This window comes from Petaurus breviceps, unplaced genomic scaffold (assembly GCF_028583685.1).
Source record: "Petaurus breviceps papuanus isolate PSGF00001 unplaced genomic scaffold, PetGlider_PUasm1.0 90721, whole genome shotgun sequence".
Taxonomy (NCBI): domain Eukaryota; kingdom Metazoa; phylum Chordata; class Mammalia; order Diprotodontia; family Petauridae; genus Petaurus; species Petaurus breviceps.
Window position 1 is genome coordinate 4,157,350 of NW_027187322.1, and position 10,292 is coordinate 4,167,641.

The 10,292-nt window shown below is 61.6% G+C and overlaps 1 protein-coding gene across 1 annotated transcript in view; it reads right to left on the reverse strand.

Moving 5' to 3' along the window:
- Positions 1 to 220: 220 nt before the first annotated feature.
- Positions 221 to 10,292, reverse strand: part of PITPNM1 (phosphatidylinositol transfer protein membrane associated 1) — a 15,900-nt gene continuing 5,828 nt past the window's right edge. Inside the window, exons 8-24 of the mRNA XM_069066500.1 lie at positions 9,718 to 9,825; positions 9,324 to 9,394; positions 8,569 to 8,816; positions 8,170 to 8,359; positions 6,672 to 6,779; positions 5,999 to 6,162; positions 5,212 to 5,390; positions 4,753 to 4,923; positions 3,250 to 3,414; positions 2,997 to 3,145; positions 2,530 to 2,640; positions 2,333 to 2,449; positions 1,986 to 2,134; positions 1,735 to 1,884; positions 1,347 to 1,530; positions 1,069 to 1,197; positions 221 to 761 (exon numbers count right to left, since the gene is read on the reverse strand). Of these exons, the coding sequence (XP_068922601.1) occupies positions 501 to 761; positions 1,069 to 1,197; positions 1,347 to 1,530; positions 1,735 to 1,884; positions 1,986 to 2,134; positions 2,333 to 2,449; positions 2,530 to 2,640; positions 2,997 to 3,145; positions 3,250 to 3,414; positions 4,753 to 4,923; positions 5,212 to 5,390; positions 5,999 to 6,162; positions 6,672 to 6,779; positions 8,170 to 8,359; positions 8,569 to 8,816; positions 9,324 to 9,394; positions 9,718 to 9,825 (2,654 nt within the window). The 3' untranslated portion in view covers positions 221 to 500. The remainder of the gene's footprint in view (positions 762 to 1,068; positions 1,198 to 1,346; positions 1,531 to 1,734; positions 1,885 to 1,985; positions 2,135 to 2,332; positions 2,450 to 2,529; positions 2,641 to 2,996; positions 3,146 to 3,249; positions 3,415 to 4,752; positions 4,924 to 5,211; positions 5,391 to 5,998; positions 6,163 to 6,671; positions 6,780 to 8,169; positions 8,360 to 8,568; positions 8,817 to 9,323; positions 9,395 to 9,717; positions 9,826 to 10,292) is intronic.

The following is a 10,292-nucleotide window of genomic DNA, read 5'->3' on the forward strand; positions in this document are numbered from 1 at the left end:
CCCCCCAACACTTCCCAGGAGGCCTGCCTGGCTGGGAGCTGAGCAGGACAGTGGCCTGAGGGGCTGAGAGGACAAATGGAGAAGTGGGGGTGCCAAAGGATTTGGGTTCAAATCCCAATTCCTGGGTCAATTCGCATGGACCCAGGGCGAGAAGCCAGGGTGAGGCCCTGGGGTTGGGGGAGCCCTAAGTGCAGGCACCACAGAGCACAGGACGCCAGGCTGGGGGTTGGGGTTTAATGTTCACAGTTTCACACGTCATGGAAGCCTCAGGGGCCTCTGCCCCTGTCCCCCTCTGCCCTCTCCCCAGGGCCCGTCCCCTCACATTAAAGGGATTTGTAACACATTGACAGGGCATGGAAGGACGCAGAAAGGGGACAAGCTGGGGGGAAGTAGGGGGTGGGCACAGAAGCCAGCCCCCTCTCCCCTCTGGGGATGGGCTGGGGGGATTGTCAGTAAATACACTGTTCTTGGCAGCGGCTCCCCGAGGGACCTTGGGCCAGTCACTCCTCCATGTCCAGCTTTAGGCTGACGCTCCGGGCCTTGGCCCGGGCCAGAGCAGTGGGCGGTGTCCCCGGCCCCTCCCGATCAGCCTGACTGGGCCCTCGAGAGCGAAGCAGTTGGCTTTGTTTGCGGAGAAAGTCCACAGGAGCTGCCCCATAGCTGCTCTTGCCCAGCCCTGTCCTTGGTGGGGCCTGGGGGGCGTGAGGGTGGGCGCCTGCTTCCAGCTGGGCCAGGTGGGCCACATAGCCTTCAGACAGGAACTGTGGGGAAACACAGAGCTTTAGGCGGGGCCAGCCAGGAGGACCCTGGAGCCCTCAACCAGGGGCCCAGGGGTAATACATTTATTAGATGCCTCCTGTGTTCCTGGCACTGGACTAAGGCCTCACAGCTATTCTCACTTGGGCAGTGGGTGCTATTAGCCCCATTTTAGAGTTGAAACTGACAGGTGACTTGCTCAGGGCCACACGAGTGGCCTCAGGCTGAATTTGAACTTGGGTCTTTTTGCCTCCAGGGGAGGGCTCAGGTCCACAGCCCTCTGCTCTCTGCCCTCCGTGGCCACCAGCTCACCTGGCATTGGGCCTGAAGCTTGCGGACGGCACGGCCCACGATGTAGGTCTGGCTGGGAGGGAGCCCCAGGGCCCCGTACACGGCCACATCCTTGGGGGAGCCGTAGCCGGCCACGATGTTGAGCTCCACCTGTGGTTCGAGTGAGGACATGGGCCTGTGTAACTGACTGATGCTGTCTGCCTCCAGCTTCCTCTTGAGCCCCAGAGTGGGAAGGGGTTTGCCTGCCCCCCCCCCCAGCTGGGGAGCATTCTGGGCAGAATCAGCACCCAGGGCCTCACCTCCTGCACCAGGCTCTGCAGGAACACGGCCTTCTGCCGCAGGGGGTCGTGGGTGAGGCCGTCGCAGAAGGAGACGACTCCGTGGGGGAAGTTGTGCTGGGAGAGCCAGGCAACCACTCGGTGCTTCTGCATGTCGGGCCGGCCTGTCACGTACACGATCAGGTAGCCGGAGTCTTGCCAGTGTCTGTGGGGGCAGTGACGGGAAGAGCCCATGTGACCTTCATAGTGACCCTGTGAGGCGGGGCCATGATCTCCCAGAGGCCCAGAAAGGGGGTGACTTTTCTGGGGTCACCCTGAGAGTAAATGTCTGCAGCAGGATTTCCACCCAGGCCTCTGTGACTCCCAAGGAGCAGGGCTTGGGGGTGGGTAGGAAGGAGGATGCTCGAACCTGACCACATCAACAGCTCCGGCCCTCACTTTGGGGTCGCTGCCCATGATGGAGACGCTGGCGGTGAAGGACCCATCGATGCTAAAGACCACGGCCTCGGTGCCACGGGCCACCACGGTCAGGCAGCATTCAGCGTGGGTGTGATCCCCCCTGCACAGGTGTGGACAGAAGGCCCGGGCTGGGAGGCCGTGGGGACTGGGTCTCTGTCCCTCTGGGGGCCAGCCTCCCCCTGGCCCACTCTGGCCCCTTACCTGACCACCATCCGGACAGGGTAGACGCCAATGCCCAGGGAGCGCTCTGGAGGCACGGGGAAGGTGAGCCGGCCAGAGCTGTTGGTCACCTCAGTGCCAAAGTGGATCCACTTGCCAGAGAGGGGCTGGGTCATGATGTAGACGTCCACCTGGAATGCAGGGAACAGGTGGATATGGGGGCCTCTGGACACCCTGAGGCTGAGGTGGAGCGGGGAGTGACCTGCCGGGGTCCCCTGGCCCATAGATGGCAGAGCTGGGGTTGGAATGGGGGCCTCACCACCACTCCCCTCTCCTCCCCTTTGAGCCCTGTGATCCGGCCTGTGGGGCCCAGCCTGCTGGGCGCTGACCTTCTCTCCCGTCAGCGTCACCACATCCAGCGGCCCGTACATGAAGCGGCCGCTCAGCACTTGTGGCCGGCCCTCACACACGATGACGTCGCTGGCCCGGTGGTTGGAGGTCACGTTCTGCAGGCAGAGGGAGGAGGGCCTGGGTGAAGACTGAACCAGGAGGAGGGGCACAGGGCGGGGCGGGGAGGGGCGCGTACCCGAATCTTGACCTGGGTCCGCCTTCTCTGCCACTTCTCCCGCGGGAAGGCAGGGCTGTAGATGGACGGCTCTTCATACTCAGCCAGCTGGGGCCGCTCCTTCTCGATGACCTGGGGGTGGGGGGTGGGGGTTTAGCCAGACGGGAGCCTACACCAACGGGGGAGGGTGACTCAGGGCAAGCCACCGCCTTTGGGTCTCCCCATCTACAGTGAGACTGCCCAACCAGCTGCTGTCCAAAGTGTAGAGTCTGTCTCGGGACTATCCCAGCCCTGACATCCCACGTCCTAGGTCCTAAGGGCCCTCCCAGCTCTGCCGAAGGCTCTTCTCTGGACTTGGGGGTCACCGTGTGTAAAAGGGACAGTTTAGACTAGGGAGAGTCATGAGCTAAGGTCCCTTCGGGTTTCCCAGCTGCCCCAGACCCCTCTCTGGTGGCGCCGCGGTCAGTCCTGGCCCCCTCCCCTCCCACCTGGCGCAAAATGAAGGCCACCACGTCGGCAGACTCCCAGTAGCTGGCATGGAAGAGGTGGGGCAGCGTCACCGTAGGGAAGGCCGTGAGAGCCTCAGGGCAGTACAGGGAATAGTCGATCCGCTTGGTCCCCCACCAGCGTTCCAGGACTGTGGGCCACAAGACCAGTCAAAGTTCGGTCCAGCCCCAGCCTCCCCCTTCCCCCCCCCTCCCACGGGCACGCGCTGCTCCCTCCCTGCCCGGGCACACTCACTTCTGACCACCTCGCTGGCTGTGCTGGGAGCGCCTGCAGGGGCTGGGGGCTCAGACCCCAGCTCGCTGCACCGCCAGAAGCCACCGCTGGCCGACGTGGGGGTGGACGGCACCGTCATCTCCAGCTCCTCCAAGAAGAGGCTTGAGTGGGTCTGTAAGGTGTCGGCTGGCAAGGGCACAGAGGGGCATGGGTACGAGGCAGCTCCAGCCCCGCAGTCTCCCTCCCAGCAGTGGACCCAGGAATGATTCTGCCTGTGCAGGCGCTGGCTACTCTGAGTCTGGACTTGAACCCAGCCCCTCCTCCCTTCCCCCCCGCCCCAGGCCACAATAGAACCTCAGCCCTCAGGGGAGGCAGGGTATGATGGTGCAGTACGGAGACCAGTGGGCTGGGAGTCCTGGGACACTGTGCTGCCCTAACTGAGCCAACATGGGCAAGTCACTTCCGGTCTCTGGGCCTCAGTTTACCAACATGTAAAATGGACCAGGGGAAAGAATTCTGCACTTGGAGTCAGAAGCCTGGGCTGCAATCCTTAGCCTGTCTCTTAACTGGTTGACCAAGTCATGGGAGCTTGACGGGCCTCAGTTTCTGCCTCCATGAAATTGGGCAACAGAAACTATGGCAGCAACTTCCCAGGATGGGACTCCATGTAACCAACATCCCGGAGGCCAGGGAGGGAAAGGCCTTGCCCAGGGTCCCCCAGGTGAGAGAAGCAGAACAGGATTTGAACCCAAGCTCTTTGTCAACAAATCCTGTGCTCCTTCCTCCCAGAAGGCCCCTAATACTCGGCCCAGGGCCTGGAAGACAGTAGGTGCTTAATAAATGCTTGTTGACTGAATGACTGCACACATGTACACAGAGCCTTGTGCAGCACATGGTACAGAGGCAACATAGACACACATAGTGCACACACGTACTCACCCATGCATGCCCCAACAAACCCGAGCACACCCCACCCCCCCCCCCGCCCCCCCTTCCCCTACCCCCACCCTACACACCCAGCCTACATACCCCATGCACCCCCATGCCCCCCCGGAGCCCACCCACACTACACCTCCACACCCCCACGCCCCCAGAGCCCACACACCCAGCCTACACACCCCAAACACACCCCCATACCCCCAGGTAGCCTACCCAAACAACACCTCCATACCCCCACACCCCCAGAGCCCACACACCCAGCCTACACACCCCATACACCCCCCACACACCCCCATACCCCCAGGTAGCCCACCCACACTATACCCCCACACCTCCAGAGCCCACACACCCAGCTTACTCTCCCCACCCACCCCATGAACCCATACACCCATCGATTTCTCTTTCCATCCAGGGCCATCCCAACCCACCAGAAGCCTAGGGGTAGATCCTGACTGGAGCTCACGAGTATGCCCCCAGAACTCCAGAAGCACATGCCAGGTGGTTGCCTCATCTCCCCTCCTCCCCAGCCTTGGGCAAGGGGCCACAGTCCTCTCTTCCCCTCCCTGTGACCTAGCTGAGCCTTACCTAGCAACAGAGAGGTGCCATCTCCCAGGGGGAATTTCTGATAGCGGGGCACGGTGAGGGGGGCGATGGCCTGGAACTTGGGGGCCAGCAGGGGCTCCAGGCGGGAGGCACAGGGGTCAGCAGCATGAAAGAGATTGTATATCTGCTCACAGGCAGGGCGCATCTGGGCCACTGGGGCAAGAAGAGAAGAGGCAGCGAAGCCCTTAGGGACCCGGATTGGCCAGGCAGGAATTCACATTGTGCATCCCTTTTCACAGAGGGGAGGGAGTGGGGAGCACCCCAGCCCCAGGCAGGCTGAAGGGACTGGTGCTTCAGGGGGTGGCCTCCGTGGCCAGTTTGGACAAGACTTAGGGGAGGTCTCACAGGCTTCAGGAGGTGGACTGGTATTCTGGGGCAGACAGTTGACCCCTGGCTCAACTCAGCCACCTTCCTCCCCATTGCCCCAGCTTGACCCCTCACCCTCCAGGGCGGGCATCACGGTCTTGCGGAGGGCTAGCACCAGGCCCAGGGGCGAGCCAAAGAGGAAGAAGCCAGACACCTTGAAGTCAAGGCGGGTGGGGCCGTCCGTGGCCTCTGGGGCTGGGCAGGAGACGGTGCTCCCCCGCCGGGGCTCTGCTGGGGATGTACCAGCCTGCAGGCTGGTCAGTAAGGAGGCAAGTAGGGGGAGAAAGGAGGGTGGTAACAACGTGGTGGGTGAGGAGAGCACATGACCTAGCCAGGCTGACCACACAGAGCCCCTCTTTACACACTCCACTAGCGGGGCCCCTTCGCTGTGTCTCTCTCCTCTCCAGGTCTTTGCCTAGCCTGGTCCCAATGCCTGGCATGCCCTCCCTCCTCACCACAACATCTCAGATTGCCTAACTCCTTCCTCAGATGGCATCCCCTCCCTCCAGCTACCTTGTCTTCACTTGGCATTTCCCTCAGCTGAATCTGTGAGAAAGGAGGGCTTGTTTTTTGTATCCTTGGCCTCTTAATAGATACTTTTCAGTAAGTTCATGGAATAGCATCTAAGGCCTTTGGGCCACAGAGGCCTCCAAGGCTGCCTAATCCAGTCCCCTCATTTTACAGATGAGACACTGAGGCCCAGAGACCTCACAGAGCCTATCCCAGATCCAGCTAGGAAAGGAAAGAGCCAAGATTTGAACCCAGGCCTCAGACTCCAAATCCAGGCATCTGTCTACACCCCCATGCTCCAGGGGATGGGGGGAGACACGCTGAGAGGTCTGGGGAGCTTAGGGGCACCAACCTGCCAAGAGAGGACAGGGCGTCAGGCTCTGGGGCCACACCGTCGCTGGGCAGGCGCTGGGCAGAGAGAGAGCTGGGCTCGGGGCTGGCCCGGCCCAGGGCCTCCACACCTTCGGCCAGCGGATCACGGCCCGGGCCCTGCTCTGGGGACAGCAGCTCGTTGTTCTGGAAGGAAGGAGGCGACCCTTGTCTGGGGTCTCTTAGCATGGGATAGGGTGGAAGGGGCAGTGCCCACGAATTGCTCCTGTGCCCCATGGGTGTCACACCATTGAGAATGGGACAAGGAGGGCCATCAGAGGAAGGAGGAGGGAAGAGGGGAGGGAGGGAGGAGGGGACAGAGGAGGGAAGAGGGAAGGGAAAGAGGGAGGAGGGGAGGGAAAGAGGGAGAAGGGAAGAGAGGAGGGAGGGAAGAGGGGAGAGAGGAGGGGAAGGAGGAAGGGGAGAGGGGATGGACGGAAGAGGGGAGAGAGGGAGGGAGGAGGGGAAGGAGGTAGGAGGGGAAAGAGGAGGGAAGAGAGGAGGGGAGGGAAAGAGGGAGGAGGGGACGGAGGAAGGAGAGGAAGGAAAGAAGAAGGGGTGGGCGCTAAACTTAAGGGAAGAGAAGAGGAAGGGGGAAGGAGGGGAAGGAGAAGGGAGGAGGAAAGGAGGGAAGAGGGCAGGCCCCCCTCACTGACCATGCTCCCCCTGCGGCTGCTGCCCAGGCTCCCTGTGCTGACGTTGGCGCTGTAACACAGGGCATCAAAGCCCAGGATGCCTCCCACGCCGTCTCCGATCAGCACCACCTGGGAGGGGCAGACGGTGCTTGAGCCAGCGGTCCTGGGGTCCCCCCAACCCTAGCTGCAGCCTTAGCGCCAACACTCCTTTTCTTGCTCAGCAGCCGCTGGCCCTCCCCAGGGAAGCGGTCTGTCCCCGAAGGCGCTGGGGGCAAGGCAGGGGCGGAGGAAGGCTATCTGCTCTTGGGGCTACAATAATTGGCCTCCAAAGAGGCTCATGGGAGTGTTGATGGGCAGTGAAGGAGAATGAAGATGGGGTGTGGGGGATCGCAGGCTGCCCAGAGAAAAGCCGAGCGCTCCTGCCTGAGGGCACTGGACCCTGCTCAGGCCGCTGCTGCAGTATGAGGTGCCATTCTGGGCTGGTGAATGTCCAGGCCAAGGGGCCTCGGCCAGGGTGTGGACAAGCCAGGCGGCTTTTGGCTGGGAAGTCGCCCTCTGGGACTCGCTTGGGTGTTGGGAGATAGGATAGTGGTGTCCAAGTATTTCTCATGTGCAAGAGGATGCATTCTCTACTGCACCCCAACAAGGGCCCTCCAGGAAGGGGGTGCCCACGAGCTCTAGGGAAGGCCCCTTCCACTGTGGGACAGCTCTGGGTATTACAAAGCTCCTCCTGACATCCAGCCTCTACCGGCTTCTTTGTACCTTCCCCCCAACGCTCCTGTGTGGCTCTGGGGCCAATGGCCCTTCCACAGCTCATGCTTCCAATCCTTGAAGACTGAAGACGGTCCTTGCACTCTGCCTGCCCTCCCTCCCCCAATTTGGTCTTTGCAGCATTCCCTAGTTCTTCAGCCACCGTGAGGGCCTGCACTTAGGGCCTTTGACACCCCAAGCTGGCCTTTCCATAAGCCCTGGCCCATTGGTGGCCTTCCCAGAATGTGGCCCCAAGACTCCCAATGGGTCTGAACAGGGCAAACTACAGCCGCGCCCTTTCAAATCTGGGCTAAGCCGGTGTTAACTTCCCCAGGGGCCCATGCCCTCCTTGCTGAGCCTACAGTCTGTGCAAATCCCCTCTTCTCTTACCGATTCTTGTCTCCCCTCACCTTCCCTGCATTAGAGTCATGAAGTCCGAGTTTCAAACCCAGTCCCAGCATATCCCATTTACCTCTCCTAAATTCCCTCTCCTTTCTTCCAGCCTGTTGTTTCAGCCTGCTGGGATCTGGGGTGGGGGGTGGGATGCAGACAGTCTTCCAGCATGGCTGTCCTGCTAAGTCTGGTGTACCCCTGTGAGGCAGGACTAGACTTGCCCAAGGTCACCCAGCCAGGCCGCCACAGAGTAATGCTGCCTTGCAAGTTCTTCCCCCTGTCCTCCCCCATCTTTCCTTCGTGTGTCCTGGCCCCATGTCCTTCCTGCTTTCCTGGCACCTCCCAACCCTGGTGCCCCTCCCAAGGTCCCCCTGACCTGCCCACAGAAGCCGGTCCCCTCAGGGGAACGCAGGAAGGCCGTGTAGGCCTGGTTGGTGCGGGTGATGACGGTGGCCACGGCCCCTTGGTAGCGCGAGGAGGAGGTGGCCAGCAGGGGCAAGGCGGCCAGTGGGATGTGGTCCTGGGAGCGAGAAAGGCTATCCCCATCGTGGCTGTAGGGACTTAGGCTGTGGGGAGGGGACAGCCAGGGTTGGTGGCTAGCAGTCAGAACCCAGAGCACTGCCCTCTTCCCTATCCCTGTCCAGGAGGAAGTGAGCCCCAAACTGTACCTTCCTCACTGGAGACAAGATGGATTTTTGCCCACCCTCCTTGTTCCCCCAGCTCATCTCCCATCATCCCTCTCATGCCTTCCCCTCAGCCCGCCCAGGGGGGGTACTTGGAGACGAGGGCATAAGCCGCAGCGCAGATGGGTGGGCAGGGCACCAGGCGAAGCGCCACATGGCCCAGGGCCTCAGGGAAGTGCACACGGGTGATGGCATCGAAGGCTGTGCTCAGGGTCTGCACATCAGCCTGCTTGGAATCCACATCTCCTGGACCAGAGTCCAGAATGTTCCCACTATGCAGGATGAGGAAGAGGGCATGCACGGCACAGGCCTCAGGACCCAGGTCCCCAGCCCCCAGACCCTGGAGTGGGGACAGAAGCATCAGTAGCATCACTGCGCCTGCATGAGGCCACAAAATATACCTGGGGTGGAGGGCATGCAGGGGAGGGGAAGACATCCCTTCAGTTGGCTAGCTGGTGACTTTCTCTTTTAAATCACTATTTTAGCTCAGGAGAGGCGGGTGTGATGCGGGAGGCAGAGAGCCCGCTGGCCTCTCTGACCCCAGGGAAGCCACCTGGCATTCAATGGTCTCAGTGCCAACCTGGGCTGGCAGGGTAGGTCCCTCATTCAGGAGCTCCCTAGAGCAATGACCTCACAGGCTTAGTCCCCATGCCTGCCTTTAACTAGGCGCTATCAGCCCCCTCCAAATCCAGGCCCCTGAGGTAAAGCCCTGGCTGTCCCACTCTCGTTACAGGTCTGCGTGACACACACACATCTGTGGTCAGAAATGGGCTGAAAGGGTTCCTGCTCTTCCCAGAGAGGGGACAGGCCTTCACTGGGGGTGGCTCTCAGAGGGAGGCTGACTCACCTCAGGGTCCCTGGACGCTCCTGCCCCATCTCCTTCACTCTTGGTGACCTCGGCCCCAGGGTCTGCAGGGTCTGGAGGAAGAGGGCAGTGAGGGCATAGGCAGCAGACGTTACCCACCCCCCTACACACACACCTCTTCCTTTCTGGCAAAGGAAGGAGCCTGGCCCCATGGCCACGTGGGGCTGGGCCAGGGAAGGAAGGAGAGATGTGCCTTGTCACCCAGCAGCCAGGCCAGGCAGGCACCCACTCCTCAGATTGCCAGCCCAGAGCCTTCAGAAGCAGGACAGAGGGGCTCAGCTAGGCAAGGGTCTCTCCCGGGTTCAAGGTCAGCATCAGTGCCTGGAAGTAGCCCAGACACCTCAGCCAAGGCCAAGGAAAGGCTCCAAGGGCTCACCCGAAGCCCCTGTGGCCACGGCTGGGGAGGCAAAGGTGTCAATGAAGTCATTGGAGTTCCACTTGGTCATCTCCTTGGGAAAGACATCCTCACTGTCCGAGAAGCCTTCTGCAGAGGAGGAAACCAGCCCGGGAGCAGAGTGAGGAGGGGGAATCAGGGGGAGCAGAGTGAGGGGGGAGCAGGAGCAGAGTGAGAAGGGGGAGGTGGGGGGCAAAGTGGGGGGGCAGAGTGAGGAAGGGGACAGAGTGAGGAGGGGGATGGGGAACAGAGTGAGGAGGGGGAGAGGGGAGCAGAGTGGGGAGGTGGGGAGCAGAGTGAGGGGGGACACAGTGAGGAGGGGAAGGTGAAGGGCAGAGTGAGGGGGATTGGACACAGGTTTCTGGCAGGAACCTCTCCTTGCCCCTTTGCTTCCCACCTCCCTGTCCTCCATCCACCCCTCCTCACTCTGCTCCCCTCTCCCCATACTCACTCTGCCCCCCCATTCTGCCCCCCGCCTCCCCCTCACTCTGCCCTTCACCTTCCCCTCCTCACTGTGTCCCCCCTCACTCTGCTCCCCACCTCCCCACTCTGCTCCC